Genomic DNA, 26,042 nt, shown 5'->3' with positions numbered 1-26,042 from the left:
CCAGTTCAATCATTCTACCAGTGCCTAATTATAGCAGTTTTCTCGACAATAAGAAAGTTTTCCCGACGATATTCTTATCTTAAAATTATTCCACTCCTTTAGTATCGTTAATTTAAATTTTGGAAATATCCAGTACTAAAAACACCTGCTGGTTATCTTTTGATACACCATTCCGAGATATTGTTTGTCTAAAAGAAATGCTTCGAATTGATCATGTCCAAATAACTTTTCTCCATGTCAAATTCTAGAATTGCCCAGTTTTGATTGTTCCAACAATAGCTAGCTCATCAGGCGCAACAATACCTTGACGAAGAAAATTTTAGTGGGTGGATTTTAATTTTGGAAAGCAGTAACAAAAGATTCGCTCTCTCCACTGCGGAGTGGCTTACTCACCCTGCACATGCTGCATGCAATGTTTGAGTATACTGGCCGGTGTGCTGTGCAGGCATGTGCTGAGGATCTTCTTCATGGTCAGAGTTCGGTATCTATCTGAGGAGTACATAATGAAGCGATGGGCCATGGATTCTGCGGGTAGCATTGTGGTAAATCAGCCATTGGAACCCGGAATTAGCCCCCCAGAGTGTCTAGCTGTTTGGTACAATGATCTTTGTTAGACTGGTACAAGGTTGCGCTTCAGAAGGTATTTGCTGAAGTTGTCTGCCAAAAATCAGCAAATGAGTGAGATGAAGATTTGTTCGGAGCAGCAGGATATGCTTCAGCTCAGAATGCCTCTGCCCAAGCTTCAGGCAAAGAAGGCACCATCAAAGAAGTAGCTCAGCAATGAACGGGAGGATTAACAGTGCTAGGTAGGCAATCTGATGTTATCTGGAACTATATTCATTTTGTGCGCATAAAAAATTGAGCTCCAGAAATCACTTTTGCGAGCTGTTCTTTCTGCCGTGACAGTCGCGTGCAATTTCTTCCAATTCTCCGGAACTGCTACATTCAAATTGATCGGGGTAAAAAACCTAGTCTTGATCTCATACATCTGTTTAACCACAGAATTCAGAAGCGTGGCGCGACTACCACCTATAGGGGTGGTAAAGGGCCCAACATTTTGAGCGTCTTGATCTCATACATATGTATTTTTAAACTAAAAATTTTAAGGGCTTTATTGGACTGTGAAGAGGCCATTAGGGCCATGGCCCATTACCACCCCTAACCACCTGTACGTGATGGATCTTGACTTCCCTGCACATCGAGCTGTTACAGCCTACTACCTTCAGCAGAAACACATAAACAGAGCACGGAAAAACGTAGATCCATGACATGAAAAATGAAGCCTTTGGCGCTTCATAACGTTTCAGCAATTTTCCTCAAGTCAAGTCACACCCACATGACCAGTCAGGAGTTAAACTCACGAGTCATGAGGTCCCAGTACCTCTCAAGCATCTGCCAATATACCAACATCATACAAACAAAAGACTCAATATCTGCAACAATTCTTTTATTACAGGCATACATCTTGATAGCTTAGGAAACTATACAACAACATTACAGCTCCCTCAACTGATCAAAACAGATCAGCAATCTAACTCAACAAGTATTAGCATTTGCGCGAGTTCCATCCTCAGATACATTCTGGAAGGTGAATATGATAACACACACAGCTACATTCTGCTTATTTCCTCATCACAAGTAGAAGCTTGATCTCATGTAGCAAGAGTTGAAGGGCATTCGGACAGAAATGCAAGGCATATCAACAGAAACGCAAGGCATGCTCAAGTTCCTTCTCATCACTGCAGTTGTAACCCAACATAATTGCCCGGGCTGTTCATTATGTCAAAGCATGATCATGGTCAGTAATTCGGTGTAATTAAAAAGGCGACTGTACTGCAAACAAATTCAATATTGATAGCCTTTTATCACATTTCATTACTAGAAATCAATGCTCAGAAAAAGAAAATTATGATTATGAGTACGTAAAAGGTCACATAGTGTAATGCAGTTGCTTGCATAAGCACAATTGAGGAAGACAGGACCAGGATCCAGTAACCCACCTCATCCCACTACTATCCTCACTTTCACAATGCGACATTTCAGAAATAAGAATTTCAGACTAACTTGTCAGCATGTTAATATGAATATTGAATAGATACTATATACTACATAAGTTGCCAAAGGACTGCTTTGGTGGGATCGGTTTGATGGATGAACTAATCCTAGTTCCTAGACAGGGTGTGTTCATCGTCCATCCATCCTATACTAATCATATGCATATGAAGAATGAGGTGCTGATGGATCAACCCATTCCATTGCTCAAAACAAACAAGAATGTAAGTGAGACGGTGATGGATCAACTCATTCCATAAAACCAAACACTACGATTATTCATAATTTAGAATTAGTCTTATGAGGCTAGGATTTAAAAACAATACAAATCCTTATCAATTTCAAATAAGAAAACTCGACTTGCCGAATCGTCCCGATCCCATGAAGGGCTCTGGTTCATCAGCAACACCACCTTGTTGCTGATCCTGAAAATTCCAAATAAGCGAATGAGGACAAAACCAAAAAGAAACTCAGTAGCATTTGCTAATAAGTTTGTAGAACTGGTATAACAACAATGGACCCCATATGGATGATATTTCACTGTCACAAACTCAACTTGAAAGTTGAAACCATGTCATCAATGGATAAAAGAAAAGCAACACATTTTGTACAGGACTTACAGTATCATCAGCATCTCATTCATCATCAGGACACAGCCACCTCTCAAAGCAGTGCCCAGATATTGTACAAAGAAGCAGCCCACTAGATTGGTCCAAGACAAATTCACAACAAGCATCATCACAAACTGAAAAAAGCAGAAACTAAACATTTCAGCAATGTGAAAATTATGTGTGAATAGATAGTGAGAAGAGGAAATATATATTACCGTGGACACGACCAGTCTTCTCACAAATGTAAGCATCACCAATCTGGGTGTAAGAGCATGTATTTCCAGAACAAGAGTGTCCCTTGACTGATTCATCAGTAAGCCCTCTACTGCTTTTCCAGGTAGACACCTGATCAGCTATGGTTTTATCAAGGATAACCTTGTCATCGTTGACCTAGAAAATTCAGATGTCAAGCGGTTATGCTTCTCAACATAAGATAGTTTTGCTGATTGCAGAGAAACTACAAGATAGATATGTGACAGATTAAACAGAAGTCTGAATTTAGTAGTTACTTCTGAAGGAAGGGGAGCTTGACTCCTTTTTTATGCTTGCATCTGAATATAGTACTCCCTGAACTCTGTGGGGGTATTCCTCACAAATTCAACCATATCCTCTCTATCTCGCTGGGGATTAAAAACGAAAAAAACATCAGCAAGAGTTAATCACCACAACTGAAGCATCAAACAAAATGTTATGCAGCAACATGGAAAGGAATACTTTTGTTCTGCGGGTATGGCTAGAAAAGAGGGGGGGGGGGGGGGGATCTTTGTGCTTGAACAGCATGCCACCTAGTGCCCAAATCATTGGTTCACATTCACAGCACGCGCTGACGCACCTAGTACCCAAATCACCTGTGCCTGCTAAAACTAACTAAAAATGCCACCTTTAATGTCCCTGATTACCTTGAATTATAAGTAGCAATGATGAACAGATGATTACCTGTATGTAGAGGTTCTTCCATGCGCACTCCCTGAATTTGGCATTGGAGGCCAGTCCCCACCTCATGCAATACCTGGGGGAAAAATCAGAAAGGCACAAGATAAGTAGGTCCCAAATTGAATCGCATCGACTTTGGAATCAGATCGAGAACGCAGACTTTTCAGGCAACTTACAGGCGGCGCCAGAGGGTCTCGTCGGACGCGGCAGCATTCATGAAACGGCAAACAAGGGCGCAGGAGATGAGGTCCTCGGAGGAAAGGAACTTGAAGATCTGCAGGAACAGCTCCGGCGGTATGCTGCTGAACATGCCCGTGTCGATCTGAGGCGCCACGGCTTTCCCTTTCGCCTGCCTCCTCCTCTCCTCCCTCCTCATCCTCTTGTTCTGCTCCCCCTCGCTGCCACTGCCGTTGCCACCATCTCCGTCAGATCCCGAGTCCTGCTTCCGCTTATTCTTCGCAATATCCCCTTCCTCCTCCTCCTCCTCCTTCTGCTTCTGAGGCAATGAATTCGCTCTTAGCAAACCCAATTCTTTTTTTTTTGGAAAGATTAGCAAACCCAATTTCCAACCATGAAAAAGAGTTTCGATTTTTGCGCGAAAATCAAGGGGGAGGAGAGACAGAGAGCACTCACATCGATAGCATCCTCGGAGATGGATCCGGACAGTATCTCCGATTCGAGGAAGCTGGCGAGGCCGGCGACGTCCTCCTCCTCCTCGTCGCCTCCGCCGCTGATTTCTCCTTCACCTCCCTCTTCCAGATCCACAGGCCCTTCCTCGGGGAAAGGGTCGTCCTCCAGGCCCGACTCGTCGCCCTGCACGCCGGCCATGCTGCTCCACCGCCCTCGCCGCCGCCGACGGATCGCCGCTCCCCTCCCTTACCCTAGCGAGAGGAAGATATCGGTGCGGTTGGAGGACGCGTGACGTGAGCCACCAGAGCACGGGAAGCTGGGCCGAATCTCGCGTCAGAATCTGGGCTCGTTGTGAACCTACCAGGCCTCTGCGTACGGACATTAGATTGGGCCGCACTTCATGGTGGGCCTATCGCTGCTTTCATTTGGGCCAGAGTCACTTCTTCCCTGGTGCTCTTTGCATTGGACACGTGGACACCACCACGACCGTGGATCGTGCCTAGCTGGCGACCAGTGGCGGATCTAGAATCTCAATCTAGGAGAGGCTAATTTTCTCTTCTTCTTTTCTCCTCCTTTTTCTTCTTCCTCCTCTTCATTCATGGATGAAAATTCTTGGGGGCTCCATTAGATCCATGGGAGTATGGGGGGCTCTAGCCCCACCTGCCCCCACGTTGAATCCGCCCCTGCTGGCGACCACGCGTGTAATACCAGGTGTCTTTCTGACTGCGTGACTACACTCTGCTGGCAAGGCCGCCGAGGAATGGGAGACTCAAAAGAAGAAAGAACAATTCATCGGTGCCCGTTTCCGGCGAGCTGCTGCAAACTGTGATGATGTCGGCTTGGTCCAACCAGATGCACGTGACTCTCCTGGGAACACGTGTTCCTTGTTTTGGATTAGTTTTTGTGAGCTCGCATACTGTATTCAGAAATCAGAATAGGAAAAAAAAAGTGTAAAAAGAAGGGATCCTGGGTGTACGAAACAAAACCCATTGAAAAAGTCCGAAGTGAAATTATTGAATCCATGAGCGCCAAGTAGTTAGATGTGTGCTTCAGAAACCATGTCACATGTCACATTGAAGTAAGCCACTGAAAACGGTGTAAAAGACGAGGAGGATTCATTTCGACGATCACTGGATACACACCAGCAAGAATGCCGAGTTCGATTGATCAGCAAAGCAGTTCATCGCCACTGTCTGCCAGGATAAGATCAACAACATGCAAGCCGTCGTGCCCCGCAGGGGACCGCGAGAGATTGATGACGTGCCACTATGCCAGACCGACCGGCGCGAGCGCGACCAATCAATTATTCCCCTCCGATCCCGACTCGTCGCCGTCGACGGCGTCCCTGTCGTCCCCGTCGTCGTGGGTGTCAAGATCGCCACCCACCACCAGCACCTCGGCGGGATCGGCCGGCGATCCCTCGACGTCGAAGAGCTGCTTCCGCAGCACGTCGTGGAGGCCGTCGAAGAGCTTCTTCTTGACGGCGTCCATGGCCCACTCGAGCCGGTGGAGCAGCTCGGTGGAGTTCTTGTTGTACATGAAGAGGCCGTTGTAGAGGTCGAAGCTGTCGCTGCAGGTGTTGTCCACCAGCCGGAGCAGCGTCTCGTACCCCCTGGTGCTGATCGGCGTCGGCCGGAGCTCCAGCATGGCGAGCATCCTCCCGACGGTGTGCGTCAGGAACTGGGTCCCGGCGGCGTGCGCGTCGTGCTCGGCGCAGGACATCTCCACCATGCGGCAGCCCTCGCGGGCGAACACGCCGAGGAAGGCCTCGGCGCGGGCGCGGCGCGCGGGGCAGTCGCCGACGCGGACCCTGTCGAAGACGAAGGGGAGGCCGGCCCAGCCGTCGCGCGCGGACTCCGGGCCGAACATGGGGTGCGTGCAGATGATGTCGAACTCCTCCGGGAGCGCGCCGAGGAGGAGGTTCTTGGGGAACTCCTTGACGGAGAGCACGTCGGCGAAGAGGGTGTCGCGGCGGAGGCGGTGCACGGGGAGCGAGCGGACGACGGGCTCGGCGGAGAGGATGGAGGTGGCCAGGAGCACCACGTCGGGGTGGCACTCGCAGAGGTCGTGCGGGTCGGGGAAGAAGCGCGCGCCGAGGGCGGCGGCGGCGGCGGAGTAGTCGGAGCGGGAGTGGGCCAGGACGGTGTGGCCCTGCGCCACCAGCGTGCGCGCCAGGAACTGGCCGTAGTTGCCGAACCCAACCACGGCGATCTTGAGGCGCGGCGGCGGCTGCTGCTGGTCCTCCCTTTCCCCGACCTCAGCCGCGCGTGGCAACGAGCCGTTGCTATCGAACGGCTGGGCGGCGGCGCCCGTGGCGCGGAGGCGGAGGGGAGGAGCCGCCGCGCCGGGAGGAAGCCGCCGCCTCCGGCATCTCGCCGCGTGGAACTGGTGGTTGGTCGGAGCGGGCAGTCGGCGGCAGGAGGATGGCGGGTGGTGGAGGCGGACGGAGGGAGGCGTCGCCATTTACTCCTGGGTGTGGGTGGGCGGCGAGACTAAACGGCGGCGATCTTATTATTATTTTCTCGAGACAGAAAAGCCGACGAGACCTAAGGTCAAAAAAAAAAAGCCGACGAGACCTAGGTCACCTATCGTAATGGGCTGGCCCATTTGTCAGGCCGGCCCATCTTAATTTCTAACTGGGCCACGATGGCCCGGCCCGTATAATATTTGATCCAATTCACAGGTGCTGAGGGGTAGGGGCTCTTCGGTAATTTGGCGAGTTGGGAGAAGAGGGGATTCGTTCGACCGGCGGCGTGGCGATCGGGAGAGGCTGAGGGAGGCCGGCGAGGGCGATGGAGGAGGAGGTGACGGGGAGCGGCGGGGGGATGGGGCGGAAGATGGCTGCGGGGGAGGTGGAGCTGAAGGAGAAGTCGGGGACGGCGTGGAGCCACTCGTACCTGAACCAGAAGCCGTGGCACCCGCTCTCGTACCCGAACCAGCGCCGCAAGTGGATCGCCGAGCAGGTCCACGCCAACCGCGCGCGCCGCCAGGAGGAGGTGCAGCGGGAGTTCGCGCAGGAGCAGGAGTTCTTCCGGCAGACCGCGCTCTTTTCCAAGAAGGACAAGGAGAAGGTAGTGCCTCTGCTATTCGTCCCTTCCATCGGCTGCTCATAGCCACTAGCATAAGAAATTGGTAATGCTAAATTATCATGAGATAGCATCCGTGCTGTACGTTTCAGTCATTTGAATTTATTAGCTGACTGCTATAGGCAAAACAGCGACATGGACTAGGTTGCACTTTTGTACTAGTAATTGTTCTATGACGCTAAAATTTGTAGCCTCGATGAAGCCTTATTCGAGAAATAGCTCGAAATCCTGATGCGCAAATCTGTGTTTAGAACCTTGCAGAAACACCGTGCTGATATTTTTTATCCCAATTTCTATGAATCAAATCTGAACTGTGACAGACTCATAATGTGGATGGCTGGATGTTGTCTTATATTTGTTGTATGGTCGCTGTGCGCTCCTCACAAGAGCGGACATTTCTGACCAAGCCAACTTTATGAAACTTTATCTACCTCAGTCTGCTAATCCTCCATGTACACCATTTACCCATTGACAGTAGCACCAAGGATATGGCATTCTATAATCTGTGTTTTACAGATTCATTAGTCTGTTAGGGTGACATTAAGTCCGTGACAAGGCTCAAGGCAGCGCAGCTCATTTACTGCCCAACATAGGTTGACAGAAAACACTGCCAAATAATATAAATTCAGTTAGTTCAACAACAAAATGGGGAAGCTTTCTCACTTTAACTAATAATGCTGAACCTACTAGTTATTCTTATTTTCAAGAGGTTTAAGAATGCTCTTGTTGTTTTTAAGCTGCAATAAAATGACTATCTTTATGCTTGGTTGTCCATCCTACTGTTACCACTCATGAAGAATTGTTGTCATCAGTATTCAATTTGTTTTGTAAGTCCAGATGGAGGTAATGAAAGCTGTGAGTTTTATGTACGTGCGCCCACCTGGCTACAATGCAGAGAGTGCAAAAGCTGCTGAAGTTGAAGATGAGAAGAAGTCAGATCCAGGTGACATGGCTCAAGGTGCAGCAGCAGCAAGTACCTCTTCAATGTAAGTGATATGTTTTCTTTTGCTTCCACATGTTGTTGTTCTTTTTTTTTGGGTAAGATCCTTCCAGTTTTCCTCAACTGTCCAAGCTAAAGTTTGGATATTTAGCATGCAGCTGTAATAAGTAAATTTTGATCCTTCTTTTTATCCATTCATTTCCCCAAACCTCACCTTGTGTGGGAGCTTTTAGCACTGGGTATGCAATTTTTTTTCTGTCCCAGTATCTTTGTATTGCTTCTCATCAGTTCATTATATCTTTGTTGTAGGCCTGAAAAGGGACCTGAAAAGACTCAAGCAGGTGCAGATAAGAAAAATAGACCAAAAGATGTTTTTGGTCGGCCATTGCCAACAGAACAAGAATTCGAGGTTCTAAAAAATGCTCCAAGGTACATCGTCCTCTGCCTTGTTTACTGATGATTTGTTGAACAACAATGAAACATGAAATACTTCTTGTCAGTTCCGTTGAAAACTAACGAACAAAACAGGAGTTCCATTTTTTTCTGTTACTTAAATTGTCATTCTTTCAATATTTTCTCTGTTCCACTTATCCACACAGTGCAGCAGTATGCTGTATTCTTAAGCTTTTTCTTAACACTCAGTGCACAATTACATCTTATTCTCAGGTTAGAAACAGGTGCTCCTGTAAGAATTAAGCCATTTGGTGTTGAAGTTCGTAATGTTAGATGTTTAAGGTGTGGGAACTATGGTCACCAAAGTGGTGACCGGGAATGTCCGTTGAAGGATGTGATCATGCCTAACGAGGAGAGTCGATTGAAAAGGGATGATCCACTTACAACTATTATGGCACAGACTGATTCGAGTGAGGTTAGATTTTTCTACTTCTCTTTGAAATATTATTTTCTGTCGCAATTTCCGTAGAAATAACTAGCCCATATGTCCCAATTTTATAGCCTGTCTGACCTTCCCTGCCCTTAATGACTGCATATTATTTGACTTATCAATAATCGCAGTAGTTTTTTTATTAATAAATGTTGGTATTTTTGTTCCTTCCATCATTATTCTTGAAAGGAAAAGTCCAGTTTACACCCTCGAACTATCACAAAAGTCTTATTTTCAACCTTCTACTACGAAACCGGATAACAAAGGTCATCCAACTGTTGAAACCGTGCAAATTTAGCCCCTTAGGCGGTTTTCTATTTTTTGAGAATTAAAAATATTCAAATTTAAACTAAAAAATTCATAACTAATTCATTTTAAGTCAAAAAATATATAATGGGCATCAAAAGTTTTCTGAAAATGTAACCTATCTATTGGCACAATACTTGTCAGTTATTCAGATCCATTTTTTCATATTCATAATATTTGTTGTTTCTTAGAACATGGCACATACCTGACTCTTTAAAACAGTCCTTACAGATACAGACAATAAGCGCATATAGCTCATTAGTTGTTTAAACTTCAATTTAATGCAAAGAATTCTTTGACAGCCTTTGAAATGGGAACTTAAGCAAAAGCCTGGCATGAGCCCTCCTCGTGGTGGATTCGACCCAGATGATCCTAATCAGCAGATTGTGGCAGAAGACATCTTTGATGAATATGGAGGTATAACTAGTAGCCTGAAACACAAAGAACATCCACGCTGGCAAATCCCTATGGCTTTGTTTGGATAAACACATTCCCTCTCAATCCATATGGATTGGAGTGGATAATAATGCCTGTTTCCACCTCAATCTCTCCTAATACATATGGATTGGAGGGGATTAGTATATATCCAAACAAGGCCTCATTGGGCTTTCATAACTTCTGTGATTTGATTTTTTTGCTGCCCATCCTGGCTTCTTGTCTTTCAGGTTTTCTGGGAAACTGTGATATTCCAGCTCTCATTTCCAACTTTACTGGTAGCAAATCCAAGAAACGTTCCAAGAAGAAAAGCAAGCATAAGCAGGTTGAATCTGCTATTCTTAAGGAATCCAATAGACATGAAAGCGAATATCATTTATCATCGGACTCTGAAGATGAGAAGAGAAACAATACATTAAGAAGCAAAAGAAGGAAAAAATATTGTTCTGATTCATCCCATTCTGATTCTGAGGTGGATGCTAGAAAAGGCAAGCATAAGTCAAAGCATAAGCATAAGAAAAAACACCGGTCAGAGTCTTCTTCTGATTCAGAAGTTGAGGTTCGTGAAGATACAAGGAGGCATCTGAAGAGGGAACACAGGAAGGAGAGAAGAGAGGAGTCACCATCGTCCTTCTCTAAGGATAAAGGAGACGCCGAAAGCAGGAGGCGTTCAAGGGAGAAGCGCCACTACAGTTGCTCGAGTTCTTCTGAGAGTGAGAGGCATTCTCTACGACACAAGGAAAAACAATATTACAGTGACTCGAGTTCTGGTCGGCGCCATCGACACTCAAGGAGATTGAGGGAAAAGAAATATGACAGTGAGGCGAGTTCTCCTGATGCCAACAGGCAGCCGAGATCAATGGAGAAGCAGTGCCATACTGATTTGAGCCCGCATCATACTGACAGGCATTCACAGAGATCAAGTGGTAAGCGAGACTATACCAAGTCGAGCCGTTATGAAAGCAGTAGACATTCAAGGAGATCCCAGGAGAAAAGGCGCCACTCTGATTCTAGTGCGTCTGATTACTCAGACTCTGATCGGCACAACCAACACCGCTATCATCCTAGGGGAAAATGATCTGCACGGTGTATGTAAATTGCCCTCTCCACAGTGTATATCTGGGGATCACCCTGGATGTAACGGCATTAAGGGTACCTGGCCCCTTTCTGAAGATCACCAGGATCCACTTGAGTCTGGTATTTTGGTGACTGCCTCAGGGCCGTCATCTGTTTTGTAACAGTAATGAAGTTGTTCCTTAACGATTGTATTGTTGTAGCATGTGATAGGGGTCCCACAGTGTTGGTGGTTGTTTAATTTTGTGCGTCAGGCTTCCTTTTGGTTCTGCGCACTCGCCAAAAAAGTTTTTTTTGGGTGAAATGTAACGCTTCTTTGCGTGAATTTTCGTAAACCTGGTATAGTTTACCCACCCCCACTGGCATGAAAAACTTTTATTTCATGAGATAGGGGCCTAGGGCCCCAAAAAGATACGCAAAATCTTATTACGTTTGGTTTTATTTTGCCTGCGCCTGGTTCTCCACTATATTTTTCCCTTAAGAAATCATCTTCAGTAGACGACCAGTCTTCATGGATTGCCATACTGCGCAAGACATGAATGCCTCGTTTCCAGTACCATTAGAAGAAAAAAAAATAGTTTTCGTGGTCAAACTATGCTTACACAACATGGAGCTTGTTCCAAAATACTGCGCATATTTTACCCAAATAAATCAGCAATTTGCTCCATAGTCATCTCCTACGTTTTCCAAATTTACCTGCGTGCAGTGTTTGCTAGCTGTTCTTCCTCTAATTTTGCTGCTACTGTACAAGTAGACTCACTCGAATCAATCCCAAACGAGTCTTACTGTTACACACTGTCACCAACTAATCGCAGTCGATTGATGTGACTCACTCCCTCGCATCTCCCCATCCCCAAAGCCAAGCCCGAGAGCAAGCGAGAGCAGCAGCTGCAGCGGTAGCCGACCGAGGGCCAACCGGGGGAGAGCCAAGATGCTGTCGTCTTCCACCTCCACCCTCCGCCTCCACCAACCAACCCGTCCCCACCGCCGCCACCCGCCGGCGCCGGCCGCGGGAGGCACCACCCACCTCGGCCCCTCCCGCCGGTGGCGCGGGCCTCCCCCCGCGGCGCCGCCGCTCCGCGCGCGGCCCCAGCGCATCCGGGCGGTGGACGCCGCCCAGCCGTTCGACTACGAGTCCCGCGCGGCGGGGCTGCTGGAGGAGCGGCAGCACCTCAAGATCGCCATCGTCGGGTTCGGCAACTTCGGCCAGTTCCTGGCGCGCACCTTCGCGCGCCAGGGCCACACGCTGCTCGCCCACTCGCGGACCGACCACTCGGCGCTCGCCGCCACGCTCGGCGCCTCCTTCTTCACCGACCCGCACGACCTCTGCGAGTGCCACCCGGACGTGGTGCTCCTTGCCACCTCCATCCTCTCCGCTGAGACCGTCCTCCGGTCGCTCCCCGTCCACCGCCTCCGCCGCAACACCCTCTTCGTCGACGTGCTCTCCGTCAAGGAGTTCCCCAAGAACCTCCTCCTCAGCTCCCTCCCGCCGGACTTCGACGTCATCTGCACCCACCCCATGTTCGGCCCGGAGTCCGCGCGCGACGGCTGGGACGGCCTCCCCTTCGTCTTCGACAAGGTCCGCGTCGGCGACTGCCCCGCGCGCCGCGCCCGCGCCGAGGCCTTCCTCAACATCTTCGAGCGCGAGGGCTGCCAGATGGTCGAGATGTCCTGCGCCGAGCACGACGCGCACGCCGCCGAGACCCAGTTCCTCACCCACACCGTCGGCAGGATGCTCGCCATGCTCGAGCTCCGCTCCACGCCCATCAACACCAAGGGCTACGAGACGCTGCTCCGCCTGGTGGACAACACCTGCAGCGACAGCTTCGACCTCTACAATGGCCTCTTCATGTACAACAAGAACTCCACCGAGCTGCTCAACCGCCTCGAATGGGCCATGGACTCCGTCAAGAAGAAGCTCTTCGACGGCCTCCACGACGTGCTCCGGAAGCAGCTCTTCGAGGGCTCGGCGCAGGTTCCCAGCACCTCCAACGTCCGCAAGTAACCATGGCGAATTCGTCTCAGCTGAGCTAGTAATTCAGTTCGTCTGTGCTTGCTAGCTGCTCGTTTCATGATCATCGAGCCGTATACATTTGCCTTGTATCAGTCTGTATCTGTATTCTCCCCAATCGAGGTTTGATTTGAGAGGGGTTCTTCCTCTCTCTCTCTCTCTCTCTCTCTCTCTCTCTCTCTCTCTGGAAGAAGATGAAGAACCCCCATATTCCTAGTCAATTCCGCTACATTCCAAGTGTCCCCTCTTTGCTGTTGGAAATGTGGTAGGTTGACATTGGGAAATTTGTGATATGGTGATGAACAAAGTGAATAAAGGAGCCATCTTTCCATTGTGGTTGAGCTAGTGATATCAGGATGGGGAAAATCAGTAAAAATGTCAAAGCTTGTTTCTCCGTTTGTGTGTGTTTGTCAGTGATGATCTTGGATTAGGAGCAAGTTTGAGTCACAAATCAGAAGCCTTTTAGACTTCTGGATTCCCTGTCGTCCCAAAGTTCGCAGTGCGTTAGTTGCGAGAGCGACCTCCCGCAACCCCCCCCCCCCCCCCCCCCCCCCCGACGACGAGATTTAGGTGTTAGGTAGCCACTGCCGGCCGTCTTCATCAGCGCTGCTGTTGACAGCACTCGGTTGGGGAGCTGCTTTCTTGACAGCGGTGTTAGGAGCACTAATCGCAAAGGAACCTCAAAACCGTGTGCTTTGATTGCACATCATGGAAAACAACTTCTAGTATTGATCTGGCTCGGATGTCCTCATCTGCATCTGAATGGAGCTCTTGTTTTTGAAAGATCGAATGTAAGTTGCCCCCAAATAGACAAATGGTTCAAGTTGCTGCAATGGCATCTTTCATTGCATTCTCTTCCCTGTAACTGTGGGTAAACAAAACATATTATTGCACAGTTTGGATGTATGTTGCGAGATGAATTTTTTGAGCCTAGCTAGCCCATGGTACGATAATATTTACCACATACAAATGAAAAGTGATACAGTGTTTTTCAACTTCACTTTTTGCAAACTTTTCGCATCTAAACACAGGGAGAAATGCTGCAACGGCATGCGCTGGTCCTGGCGGCTGTTGGCCTTGGATCTGTTCTGTTGCCAGCAAAACATACGGCCCAGAAAGAGATGATGCAGACATTCAAGAGGATTGAACAGGTCTTTGTTTTTTTTTCGTTTTGTGGCCTGCTATTTGAAGCCAGAAGAGCAGAAGACCCCGTTTATATAGTACAAAATTGCCGCAGAGTTGTGCTAACTCCTGCAAAACATCTATGGGATTCCTGCAATGTTCATGCTTTCCAAATTTGGTGCAAAGAATGACAGAACAAGAACAAGCCAATTCTTCCACAAGTACACACAGGTGAGGTAGGCTCACGCCCCGTTTGGCAGGGCTTCGGCTCTTCCAAAAACAGCTCCGGCTCTGGCTTCTCAGATGGAGCGGCTTTTCTGGTGGAGTTGGAGCCGTTTTAGAAAATATTTGATAAAACAGCTTCACTTGTTAGATTGATGTGTAAGCCGCGTGAAGCCACGATTTCATGGCTTCACCTTGCCTGTGTAAGCCGCCGACGGCTTCAGAACCGGCTTCACACGTGAAGCCGGTCCTGAAACAAACGTTTGGGAGGGCTTCACCTGAAGCCGCTCGTGAAGCCGCCGGTGAAGCCCTCCCAAACGGGGCCTCAGTGTATCAGGTTCAGGTGAGCTGTTCCGCTCTCTTGCCAAGTAAGCAAGTGAAGCAGATCCGTGTCCTGACCGAGCTCGCTCTTTTCTAATCCAGCGAAAGGGTCACAGGAATTCGAACGAGTACGATTTGCGGCAGAGAAAACATGTATCTTTGGCTGGGAAACACGTGATGGAACGATGGACAGAACACACACACACACTACCTACCACGCATTAACCAGATCAGAACCGGATAAAAAAGGGGTCCGGTCCCTTTTTTTTTTTTTTGAAAGGGTGTCCGGTCCCTTTCGTCCGTCCCTCCAAAATCTGCATTTCCATTTGAGCTCGGCTCTCCTGGTTCTGGTGCTGACAGATCTGCACGCAGCAAGTTCTAATGGTTCACGCCTTCGCGGTGTGAGCATGCGTTGTAATCCTGTGTTCTGCTCGGTTTTGGATTCTGTTAGTTAGTTTGTTGGGCTCGGCTTGGACGTTCCTATCCTCCCGAGCGCGTCCTGTATTCGTGGCCACGACGTGCGTTTGTTTCGCGTCGTGGCGAGTGCTGCCGCTAGCTGCGCGGCATGGCCTGGCGTGCGGGATGGCGCACGCGTTGAGGGTTGTGGCGCGCATGGCGTGCATGCCGGAGGGCGCGAGACTAGCTCCGCCGCTCCTTAGTTTCTGCAACTTCCTTTCTTAGCTTGTGTATATAAGTAGAAGCTATAAACAGAAAATGTCGAGGCAATTGGCTCGGCACCAAAAAATTCATTGTCTTCCAGTCCACCGGCGAGTTGTGAGAGTTCACCGGAGTTTCTTCCGGCCGCCGGAGTGAGTTCCGGCTGACATCTAGTATCAGAGCCGTACGACCCGTGGGATGGACAGCTCCTCCGCTCCGCCCGGCGGTGGTCACCACCGGGAGCGTCGAGTGTCTCCCTCGCCAGCGCCACGCAGAGGGCGCCGCGAGATCATCGTCCACCGCAACATCATAGAGAACACCGCCGCTGGCACTCAGTTTCCCATGCTCACACGCACCAACTATCAAGAGTGGGCGATGTTGATGCAGGTGAACCTCGAGGCTACTGGGTGGTGGTACGCTGTCGAGCCGGAGGTCGGGGAGGAGGTCAACTACCGCCACGATCGCGTGGCGCTCGGCGCGATCCTGCGCTCGGTGCCGCCCGAGATGCTGTCAAGCCTGCGCGAGAGGAGGAACTCCGCGGCTGAGGCATGGACGTCGATCAAGAGGATCCACGTCGGCGTCACACGCGTGCGGGAGGCCAACGCGCAGCAGCTCAGGCGCGAGTTCAGCGCCCTAGTGTGGAAGGAGGCGGAAACCGCGGAGGACTTCGCGAACTGCATCACCGGGGCTCGCCGCTGATCTGCGCCTCCTCGGCGACAATCTTCCGGACGTCGATGTCGTCAGGAAGATGTTGCAGCTCGTCCCCGAGCACCTCGCACAAGTCGCCATCTCCATCGAGACCCTACTCGACGTCAACCTCATGTCCGTGGAGGAGGTGACCGGCAGGCTGCGCGCCGTCAAGCAGCGGCGCAAAGCGGCGCCCGTCACCGACAGCCAAGGCCGGCTGCTTCTCTGCGAAGAGGAATGGCGCACCAAGCTCAACATCCGGGACTTCGACGGCAAGAGCAGCAGCGGCGGCAAGAAGCGCAGCGGCCGCGGCCGCGGTCGTGGGCGCGGCAAGGCAGAAACCTCCACTGCATCGTCGAGCGACGGTACTGGGGCGGCCACCCGCCGTGACCAGTGCAAGCGCTGCGGCAAATACGGCAACTGGGTCAACGATTGCCGTAGCAAGGCCAAGGCCGAGGCCCACGTCGCGCAGGCGGAGGAGGAGAACGAGCCTGCCCTGCTGATGGCCCACGCCACCGTCTTTCCCAACACCTCCACCACGCCGTACGCCAAGGGGACTCCGAGTTTCCTGGAGCGCCGCCCGTTGCGTGTACTCGAGGGTAAGGTCTTCGCCCAGCTTGACGGAGATGCAGAGCACGATGACTCGCTGTGGTACCTCGACAGCGGAGCGACGAACCACATGTCCGGCTGCCGCGACGCCTTCACCGACATCGACACGGCAGTGCGCGGCAGCGTCAAGTTCTGCGACGGTTCGGAGGTCGCCATCGAGGGCTCGGGCACGGTGCTGTTCGAGGGCAAGACCGGCGAGCACCTCCCGCTCACGGGGGTGTACTTCATCCCGAGGCTCACCACCAACATCGTCAGCCTTGGGCAGTTGAATGAAGGCGGCTACAACGTCCACGCCAGGCACGGCTTGCTACGGATCCGCGACGAGCAGGATCGGCTGATCGTGCGCGTGAGGCGCTCGGCGAATCGCCTCTACCTGCTGCACGTGAAGCTCGCCCGCCCGCTCTGCCTGGCCACGCGCGCCTCTGACAGCGCGTGGCTGTGGCACGAGCGTTTCGGCCACCTGAACTTCGACGCCCTGCGCAAGCTGGAGCAGCGGGGCATGGTGGATGGACTCCCCTCCGTCGAGCATGTGCACCAGCTGTGCGCGGACTGTGTCACCACCAAGCTCAAGCGGAGCCTGTTCCCGTCCCAGGTGAAACGGCGAGCGGATGGGCTGCTGGATCTTGTCCATGGAGACCTCTGGGCCCATCACACCGGTGACCCCCGGCGGTAAGACCTACTTCCTATTGCTGGTGGATGACCGCAGTCGGTAAATGTGGGTGGCGCTGCTCGCCGCCAAGAGCGACCCCCTTGCTGCCGTCAAGAAGTTCCAGGCCAAGGTGGAGGTGGAGACGGGGCGACGCCTGCGCGTTCTGCGCACCGACAATGGAGGCGAGTTCACCTCCATCGACTTCGAGATGTACTGCGCCGAGCGCGGCGTGGAGCGGCAGCACACCGCGCCCTACACATCGCAGCAGAACGACGTCGTCGAGCGAAGGAACCAGACCGTCGTCACAATGGCGCGCAGTCTGCTGCAGAGTCGGAACCTACCAGCGTTCTTCTGGGGTGAGGCAGTCGCCACTGCCGTGTTCCTGCTGAACCGGGCGCCCAACAAGGCAGTCGATGGGATGACCCCGTACGAGGCCTGGCATGGTTGCAGGCCCGACGTCCACTACCTGCGCACTTTCGGCTGTGTCGCGTACATCAAAGTGACGAAGCCGCACCTGAAGAAGCTCGACGACCGCGGGACACCGGTGGTCTTCATCGGCTACGAACCCGGCGCCAAGGCGTGGCGTTTCTACGATCCCGCGTCGTGACGCGCCGTCGTCTCCAGGGATGCCGTCTTCGACGAGCCGACCTCGTGGACCTGGGAGGACGAGGACCATGGCGCAGATCGGGAGCTCATCATCGAGTACCACTCCATGGATCTGGGATCCACCCAGACCGATGCTGGCCCGGCTCCAGGATCGCCAGCTCCGCTGTCGCCCGCTGTTCCTGCTACTCCACCGGTGACACCCGCTGCCCCGACGCCGCAAACGCCTGCCTTGCCGGCTGCCGCTCCAGCGCAGCCCGAGTTCGTGTCGCCGCCGCCGCCGCATGCCAAGGAGTACTGGGACGTCGACAACGACGACGTCGAGCCACGCTCCGCACCGTCGACAATGTGCTAGGCGCGGTAACTCCACCTGGGTATGTTGTTCGTCAGGTTGCTGCTAAGCTCCACCTGCAGATTGAGGAGGAGCCGGCCACCTTCACGGAGGCCGAGCAGCACCAGCCCTGGCGCCGTGCCATGATGGAGGAGATCGACGCCATCGAGAGCAACAAGACTTGGCGCCTGGTTCCCCTTTCGGCCGGTCACCGCCCGATCGGTCTGAAGTCGGTGTACAAGGTGAAGAAGAACGCCGCCGGCGAGATGACCAAGCACAAGGCGTGTCTCGTGGAAAAGGGGTACATGCAGCAACCGGGCATAGATTTCGATGAAGTGTTCGCGCCCGTGGCTCCCATCGAGTTTGTGCGCTTGCTGCTCGCCCTCGCCGCCTAGGAGGGGTGGCCCGTCCACCACATGGACGTGAAATCGGCTTTCCTAAACGGGGAGCTAGCCGAGGAGGTATACGTGCGGCAGTCTCCTGGTTTCGTCGCCACCGGGCAAGAGGAGAAGGTACTGCGCCTCGACAAGGCGCTCTACGGACTTCGTCAGGCCCCGCGCGCATGGAACGCCAAGTTGGACGAGTCGCTGGTGGCTCTCGGCTTCAGCCACAGTGCGTCCGAGCACACGGTGTACGCCCATGGCAAGGGTGCAACGCGGCTGCTAGTGGGAGTCTACGTTGATGATCTGATCATCACCGGCAATGACGCTACGGAGATCGCCAAGTTCAAGGAACAGATGAGCTCCAGGTTCAAGATGAGTGACCTTGGACTTCTCTGTTTCTATCTAGGAATCGAAGTGCAGCAGGGAGAGCATGGGATCAGCCTCTCCTAGGCTGGGTACGCGCGCAAGATCCTTGAGCGCGCGGGCATGGATTCGTGCAATCCGTGTCACACCCCGATGGAGGCCCGCCTGAAGTTGTCGAAGACCAGCACTGCAGCGCCGGTGGATGCCACCGAGTACCGGGGCCTCGTTGGTTGCCTGCGGTACCTGGTGCACACCAGGCCCGACATCGCCTTCGCCGTCGGCTACGTGAGCCGTTTCATGGAGCGCCCCACCTCTGAGCACTTAACCGCGGTGAAGCGCATCTTGCGTTACATCGCGGGGACGATCGACTACGGCTGCTACTACAAGCGCGGTGGGAGCGAGCTGAAGCTGTGAGGCTACAGCGACGCAGACATGGGCGGCGACGTCGACACACGGAAGAGCACCACCGGCGTGCTCTTCTACCTTGGTTCCTATCCGGTGACCTGGCTGTCACAGAAGCAGAAGGTCGTCGCCTTGTCTTCATGTGAAGCCGAGTACATCGCGGGGACAACGGCGGCCTGTCAAGGTGTTTGGCTGGCGCAGCTGCTGGCCGAGTTGAAGAGCAAGCAGCGCGCGGCCTTCATTCTGAAGATGGACAGCCAATCGGCGATTGCACTCAGTAAGAATCCCGTTTTCCACTATCAAAGTAAACATATAGATGCGCGCTATCATTTCATTCGAGAGTGCATTGGCGACGGGAAGATGGACATTGAGCACGTCCGCACTGAGGAGCAGTTGGCTGATATCCTGACGAAGCCACTGGCGCGTGATCGTTTCTGCGAGTTGCGTGTGAAGCTGGGCGTCGGCAAGATCAGCAAGGAACATCAGGCTTAGGGGGTGAAATGTGAGCATGCGTTGTAATCCTGTGTTCCTGCTCGGTTTTGGATTCTGTTAGTTAGTTTGTTGGGCTCGGCTTGGACGTTCCTATCCTCCCGAGCGCGTCCTGTATTCGTGGCCACGACGTGCGTTTGTTTCGCGTCGTGGCGGTTGCTGCCGCTAGCTGCGCGGCATGGCCTGGCGTGCGGGATGGCGCACGCGTTGAGGGTTGTGGCGCGCATGGCGTGCATGCCGGAGGGCGCGAGACTAGCTCCGCCGCTCCTTAGTTTCTGCAACTTCATTTCTTAGCTTGTGTATATAAGTAGAAGCTATAAACAGAAAACGTCGAGCCAATTGGCTCGGCACAAAAAAATCCACTGTCTTCCTGTCCACCGGCGAGTTGTGAGAGTTCACCGGAGTTTCTTCCGGCCGCCGGAGTGAGTTCCGGCTGACACGCGGTACGCGCTGACGCAGGGGCACGTTGTGTTTGTGTCTCATGTGCACGTTGCAGGCTTGCAGCTTCAACATTGTTGAGTGGTAGGGTAGGTAGGATCTGTGCAGTCTTTCCATGGACTGGTGATCTTTCAGTTTGTGAAAGGCCAGGTTTTCTGAAAGCAGCTGATTCGCCATGAGCTTTAAACTCTGAGGGACTGGTTCAGGCGCCAGATTTCCTGACGTTGTTCAGACTTCAGACAATGGGGTACCAGCTTCCATGTACAGCAACAACCATTTTTTGATGGGTACAGCAACAACCATTTTTTGATGGGTACAGCAACAACTGTTTGATGCTCAAACTCTAAACCTCCTGTGGTTTGTGTTGAGTTGAGGCTTTGCCCTTGGACGGGCGGCGGATGGTCCCACCTGCTGCTCGTGCCTTGAGGAAGCTAAAAACAGTTTACATTAGGGAGCTTCAGCGAATTTTGGGGGAAATTGAGGGGGGAGGAGCATATTATTATTTTTCTTCTAATGGCAGCCAAGAGAAAATAAGGAAAATTTATTATTTTTTTGAGAGGTATAAGGAAAATTTATTAGAGGAGGCCCAAAACGAGATGCGGCAAAAGATGGCCGCATTGCTTTTATGAATAAGGCATTTTGGGCCAAATAGGAAAAAAGCCCAACCAAAATTGGCTTCAAATCAAAAGGGAAAATACGCTTGCTCTTCTTTGGCGACTCGCCTTCCTCGCGGTTTTTTTATTTCTATATTTTTTATTTCTGTTTTTTACAAAAAATATATTTTCGATTTGGAAATTTACAGAAATATACCCCGGCCGCCCGGCTGCCGGGCGGCCGGGACCTGGCCGGGCGGCATGGGCTTATCCGTAAAAAAAGAAGAAAAATAATTGCAGACAAGTTCTTGGGGCCGGTCGCCCGGCTGCGGGGCGGCCGGCCCCCCGGCCGCCCGGCTGCTGGGCGACCGGCTCTCCCACCCTATATAAGAGTTAGCTGGGCCCCCCACCCCTCATTTTCATCACTACAATTCCAGAAAAAAGAAAAGAGAGGGAGGGAGGAAGAGAGGCGAAGCCCTGCCGGATTTTCGAGCCGGCGACTGCAGGTAACCAAAATTTTTCTACGCTTTACAAATAGCATGATTGTGTGTCCAGATATGGCGAGCAATTATTTTTGTTGAAACAGTAGATTAGCAATCAATTTAATATCATGATTCTGTGTCCAGATATGTTGAGCAAGCTTCGTTTTCAAGTTCATTATGGTGACGGATATATTTCTCATGATGCGTATGGAGTAGATCTATCAGTTTTTGAACGAAGAGAGTGCGGAATAGATAAACCCTTAGAGAGGAGTTTTGGTTCCATACGCAAATGGCTTCACGAGATATTCAATGTGAATCCAAAGACTCATTTCCTAACCGTTCAGACTGTGACAAATTGGGGAACTGAAGGGGATTTCTGGGAGTTGATGCTTATAGCAAACACCGAAGAATGACGGACTTACATGCAAGCAGCTCTTGATCGCGGGTGGCCTCTTGCAATGCTAATTCAGATTCACCAGAAGGCAGCCCATTTCGGTGAAGGATCAACAAGTACATCATCTCATATGAACCAAGCAGTGGAACAAGAAAATGAAGATCAGAATATGCATGTCACAGAACCTGAGCCGCAAGGTATAGCTGATCTGGTAGGAGAAAAAGAAGATCAGAACGTGCATGTCATTCAACCCGAGCCGCAAGATTTAGCTGATGAGGGTGAGCGGATACCTGGAATTGTGGAAGCTGTACAGAATGAAGACCAAAAGGCTCGAATGATGGAAGAATGTGGGGACTCATCAGACGATGAGGACTACCCGTTGCTAGGTGAATGGAGAGGCAAGAGTTTTGGAAATCCAGTGATACAGGATATTAGGAGTAATGAGTACGAATACAGAGAGAATGAGGTTGTGCAGGGGGCAAAGTATCCTAGCATTGAAGCTGTGAAAGATGCTGTGAAGCTTTGGGCTATATCGTTGAGGAAGGAATTCAGAGTTGTGAAGTCTAGCAGCAAAAAATATGAGGTGAAGTGTGTCAATGGCGATTGTACATGGCGAGTACATGCCTACAAGGGCAAGTATAAGACACACTGGGAGTGTTCAATTGTTACACCACATACATGTAGATTAACTGCTGTTGCTCAAACTCACCGTAACATCACATCCACTTTCGTTGCCAAGAAGATGTATGGGGTGATTCTGGACAAAATTGATTATGAGCCAAAATTGATAATTAGGGACATCGACGACCGTTTTCAATACAAAATCAGCTATGCAAAGACTTGGCGGGCAAAACAAAAGGTGTTTGAGATGAGATTTGGCACATATGAGACATCATATGATAACTTGCCTCACATACTGTCAGCAATTGTGGAGAGAAATCCTGGAAGCGCGGTTGATACCTACATTGTACCGAGTTTAGATGGGGGACCTGAGTTTCTGCTTCGTGCTTTCTTCTGCCTTGGTGCATGTGTGAGGGCATTTATGTATTGTCTTCCTGTTCTATGTATTGACGGCACATTCTTGACAGGAAGATATAAGGGGACAATACTGACAGCGATTGGAGTTGATTGCAATAAGCAGATGGTTCCCATCGCCTTTGTTTTTGTTGAGAATGAGAACACAGAGAGCTGGTACTGGTTCCTTGAACGTGTGAAGATTCACGTTGTTGCTGGAAGGCCTGATGTTTGCCTCATCAGTGACAGACATGCTGGTCTTCTAGCAGCAATAAGGCAACTACATGAAGGTGAGATATTGTGAGTAGGTGGTGCATAAGGCATATGGGTGCAAACTTTTATGAGCGCTTCAAGAATAAGGAACTTATGAATTTGTTCAAGAGATTGTGCACTCAGAATCAGCAACGGAAGTTTGATGCATTGTGGCAGGTGCTAGATAACATGTGCGCCGAGCTGCTAAAGGAACAGGCCTCAACCTCCAGCCGGAGACGTTTCGGCGGCGGAACTTTCACACAGTGGATTAAGGATGCACCTAAGGAGAAGTGGTCAATTCTATACGACACTGGTGGTCGTCGATATGGGATCCAGACAACCAACCACGCAGAGTGTTAAAATATGGTAATGCATCATGTTCGTGGATTTCCTCTTGTTGGCATAGTTGAATTCATCATATACGGATGCACAAGGTACTTCAGAGAGTGATACCAGGTAGCTGTTGTCTTACTTAATGATTCAGGTGTGATTTTTTGTAATAGGGTCACTAACTACATGAAAGAAAAGATTGAAAAGGCTCAATATCATAGAGTGGTCTCCATGGGCACAAAGGATCAAATGTTTGAGGTTTCATGCAAGGACAGGACAGGGCAGGGTGTCCGCAGACAAAGGATCGTTTAGGATTGCTTGATAACGCCAGAAGGCAAGGTTTTTTGCAGATGCAAGAAGCCACAGCTTCTTCACTTACCATGCTCACATGTCATTGCGGCATGTTCAGAATCTGGGTTGGATCCTGGGGTTTTTGTTTCACAATATTATAGAAAAGAAACCGCTATGCACACTTGGGGCCATGTGATATATGGCATAGGCAGTCTGGGATCATTCACTACACTAAATATCTCTCCAATGTACATTCCCAATCCAGATGCTAGGAGAGGGGTAGGTCGACGGCAGACACTTCGTATCTGTAACGGAATGGATGAGTCTGAGGCAGGAAAGAAGAAAAAAATATGCCACCTGTGTGGAGCAGATGGTCACACTTACAAGAAGTGCCCTAAAATGCATGAAGATAATGCTGGTGCTGAGGTTGGACATTCTGAAAATCTCACCGATGGATTGCCTCCGGATTTTGGAGCCCGTCGCGTCTAGATTTCGTTATGTGTGCATATGTATTTGAACCAGATGTATGGATATGTATTCCGACCTGTATGTGATAATTACATTTCGTTATGTATGGATATGTATTTGCACCAGATTGTAGCATGTAATATTACGAAGGTATTTGTGTAGTAACATTTCTTGGTTGTAGTTCTAAATGTGTAGGTTGGTTCAATTATATTGCTCGCTTGGGCCAGCCACTGGGCCTATCTATATGTCTATCAATATTTTCAAAGCTTTATTTGAATTGTTCTGTGTTTTGCTTGATGGTCTGTTACTGGTTGACCAGATGGAATTGCAGAAAAGAAAATCAAAATAATAGCATCCGTAAAGGAGAAAGGCATCATCATCTGAAGGCAAGTTCCTTCGGTAGCAAAAGGAAAAGTTTCTGTAATTAATATTTCTTAGAGTTGTTATGTACTTTTCAACACTCCTTGAAGAATTATGAAAAGAAAAATCAAAGACTCCGCTCGTACAAGATGAGAAGTGTGCATGCATTTAATAGAGTTTCCACTGTACGCTCCCTGATTATATATATAATGGCTGGAAGAACAATCCAAGAACACAGAAGAGAGTGATAACTCAAAATTCATATCTCACTGGAAAAATTGGAAAGTGTACTGAAAATAGAAGGGTAGTTACGAATCATTAATTTTCGGTTTGCAATACAGTTTTGTAAACAATGCTACGATTACGAAGCAGAGGCCTAAGGCGTTCATACTACTAGATACTTGAACAATGAAAACCATGACATGTGCAACACGATAACCTCGTGTTGTGAGTAAAACTAACATGCCTTAGGAAATGTAAAATGCCGGGATTACATGGTGGTGCTTTACTGAGTGCACCGGGGATATTTTCCCTTCCTAATAGCTTCAGACCCTGCTTCCTTAGCACGACGGGTCCTCTATCGCTTCCTCTCCCCATCAGCTTCACGTTCCTCTGCCTTCTGACGTTCCACTTCTGCAATCCTCTTCTGAATCTCTTCCTGATTTTTCTTGCGCTTCTCCTCCATCTGTTCTTCATGCAGCATTCGTTGCCACCTTTATGCAGCCCACCTTGCTTGACGCTCCATGTGGTCCTTATCCTGCTGAGATTGCTCGGTGTCTAACCACTGCACGAAATCACAGAGGCGGTGGAGTCTTTCCCCAAATCATGTTAGAAGTCATTACTAGATTTGAAAGTGACAAACTCTGATAGTGTTTTGTAGTACCTTTGCTCGGTCCTTGCCGTAATGCTTGGGCGGGTCGTACTCGTAATTCTCGCACATGAAGAATCTCTTGCCAAAGTCGTCCCCCAAAACTCTTGATTTCATTAGTTTGCACAAGGATCCGCAAAAACACATAGGCACCTGGACTCTTTGGGGGACTATTTCCGTCACCTTATTCCATGGAATGTAGGTGGATCCTGAGGATGCCATGGTGTTGAGCCTTGGCAATCACAAGTGAGCAATCAGATTGTTAATATACTATATCAACGCTAATCATTATCAGTAACTACACCTAAATGTACCACTAATCACTCCTAATAATAATTAAACTGATTGCTAAACTATTTTCTAACATTTTCTAAAAAAATTCTAAAATTTTCTATAATTTTCTACAATTTTCTAACATTTTCTACAATTTTCTAATATTATCTTGCATTTTTTTATTTTCTAATACTTCTCTCACAATTTTCTAGTATTTTCTAATACTAAATCTAACACTAAATGTACTATATCAACGCTAATCACTACAAGTAACTGCATCTAAATGTAACACTAATCACTCCTAACAATAATTGAACTGATTGCTAATCTACTGTTTCAAAAAAATAATTACAACATAATCTATTTATAAAATGTAGAAAATTTTAGTTACCTAAAGTCGCCGGTTTGAAAATCCGACAGGGCTTCGCCGCTTTGCCTCTCCCTCACCCCTCCTCTCCCTCCCTCCCTCCCTCTCTTTTC

At 49.9% G+C, this 26,042-nt stretch overlaps 3 protein-coding genes and 1 pseudogene across 4 annotated transcripts; 2 read left to right on the top strand and 2 right to left on the bottom strand.

The window, feature by feature from the left end:
* Positions 1-1,393: 1,393 nt before the first annotated feature.
* Positions 1,394-4,524, bottom strand: LOC120704438 (annotated as a pseudogene).
* A 750-nt stretch (positions 4,525-5,274) lies between these two features.
* LOC120704437 (arogenate dehydrogenase 2, chloroplastic-like) lies at positions 5,275-6,725 on the bottom strand. Its single transcript, XM_039988831.1, has one exon. It carries the CDS (start codon positions 6,687-6,689, stop codon positions 5,526-5,528), a length of 1,164 nt encoding a protein of 387 aa, XP_039844765.1. The 5' UTR covers positions 6,690-6,725; the 3' UTR covers positions 5,275-5,525.
* On the top strand, positions 5,283-11,333 carry LOC120704433 (uncharacterized zinc finger CCHC domain-containing protein At4g19190-like). Of its 2 annotated transcripts, none has more exons than XM_039988822.1 (6): positions 5,283-7,297; positions 8,150-8,298; positions 8,562-8,681; positions 8,919-9,120; positions 9,744-9,858; positions 10,107-11,333. In XM_039988822.1, the coding sequence occupies exons 1-6, from the start codon at positions 7,019-7,021 to the stop codon at positions 10,952-10,954; spliced, it is 1,713 nt and encodes a 570-aa protein (XP_039844756.1). In that variant the 5' UTR covers positions 5,283-7,018; the 3' UTR covers positions 10,955-11,333. The 2 variants fall into 2 exon arrangements, with proteins under 2 accessions (XP_039844756.1, XP_039844757.1); XM_039988823.1 differs by having other exon boundaries at positions 6,946-7,297; positions 8,150-8,299; positions 8,575-8,681.
* Positions 11,334-11,781: 448 nt separating this feature from the next.
* LOC120704440 (arogenate dehydrogenase 2, chloroplastic-like) lies at positions 11,782-13,306 on the top strand. The gene has a single exon (XM_039988832.1). It carries the CDS (start codon positions 11,882-11,884, stop codon positions 12,953-12,955), a length of 1,074 nt encoding a protein of 357 aa, XP_039844766.1. The 5' UTR covers positions 11,782-11,881; the 3' UTR covers positions 12,956-13,306.
* Positions 13,307-26,042: the final 12,736 nt, after the last annotated feature.

This window comes from Panicum virgatum, chromosome 4K, assembly GCF_016808335.1.
Source record: "Panicum virgatum strain AP13 chromosome 4K, P.virgatum_v5, whole genome shotgun sequence".
NCBI lineage: Eukaryota > Viridiplantae > Streptophyta > Magnoliopsida > Poales > Poaceae > Panicum > Panicum virgatum.
This window is presented reverse-complemented; position numbering and strand designations above follow the sequence as displayed.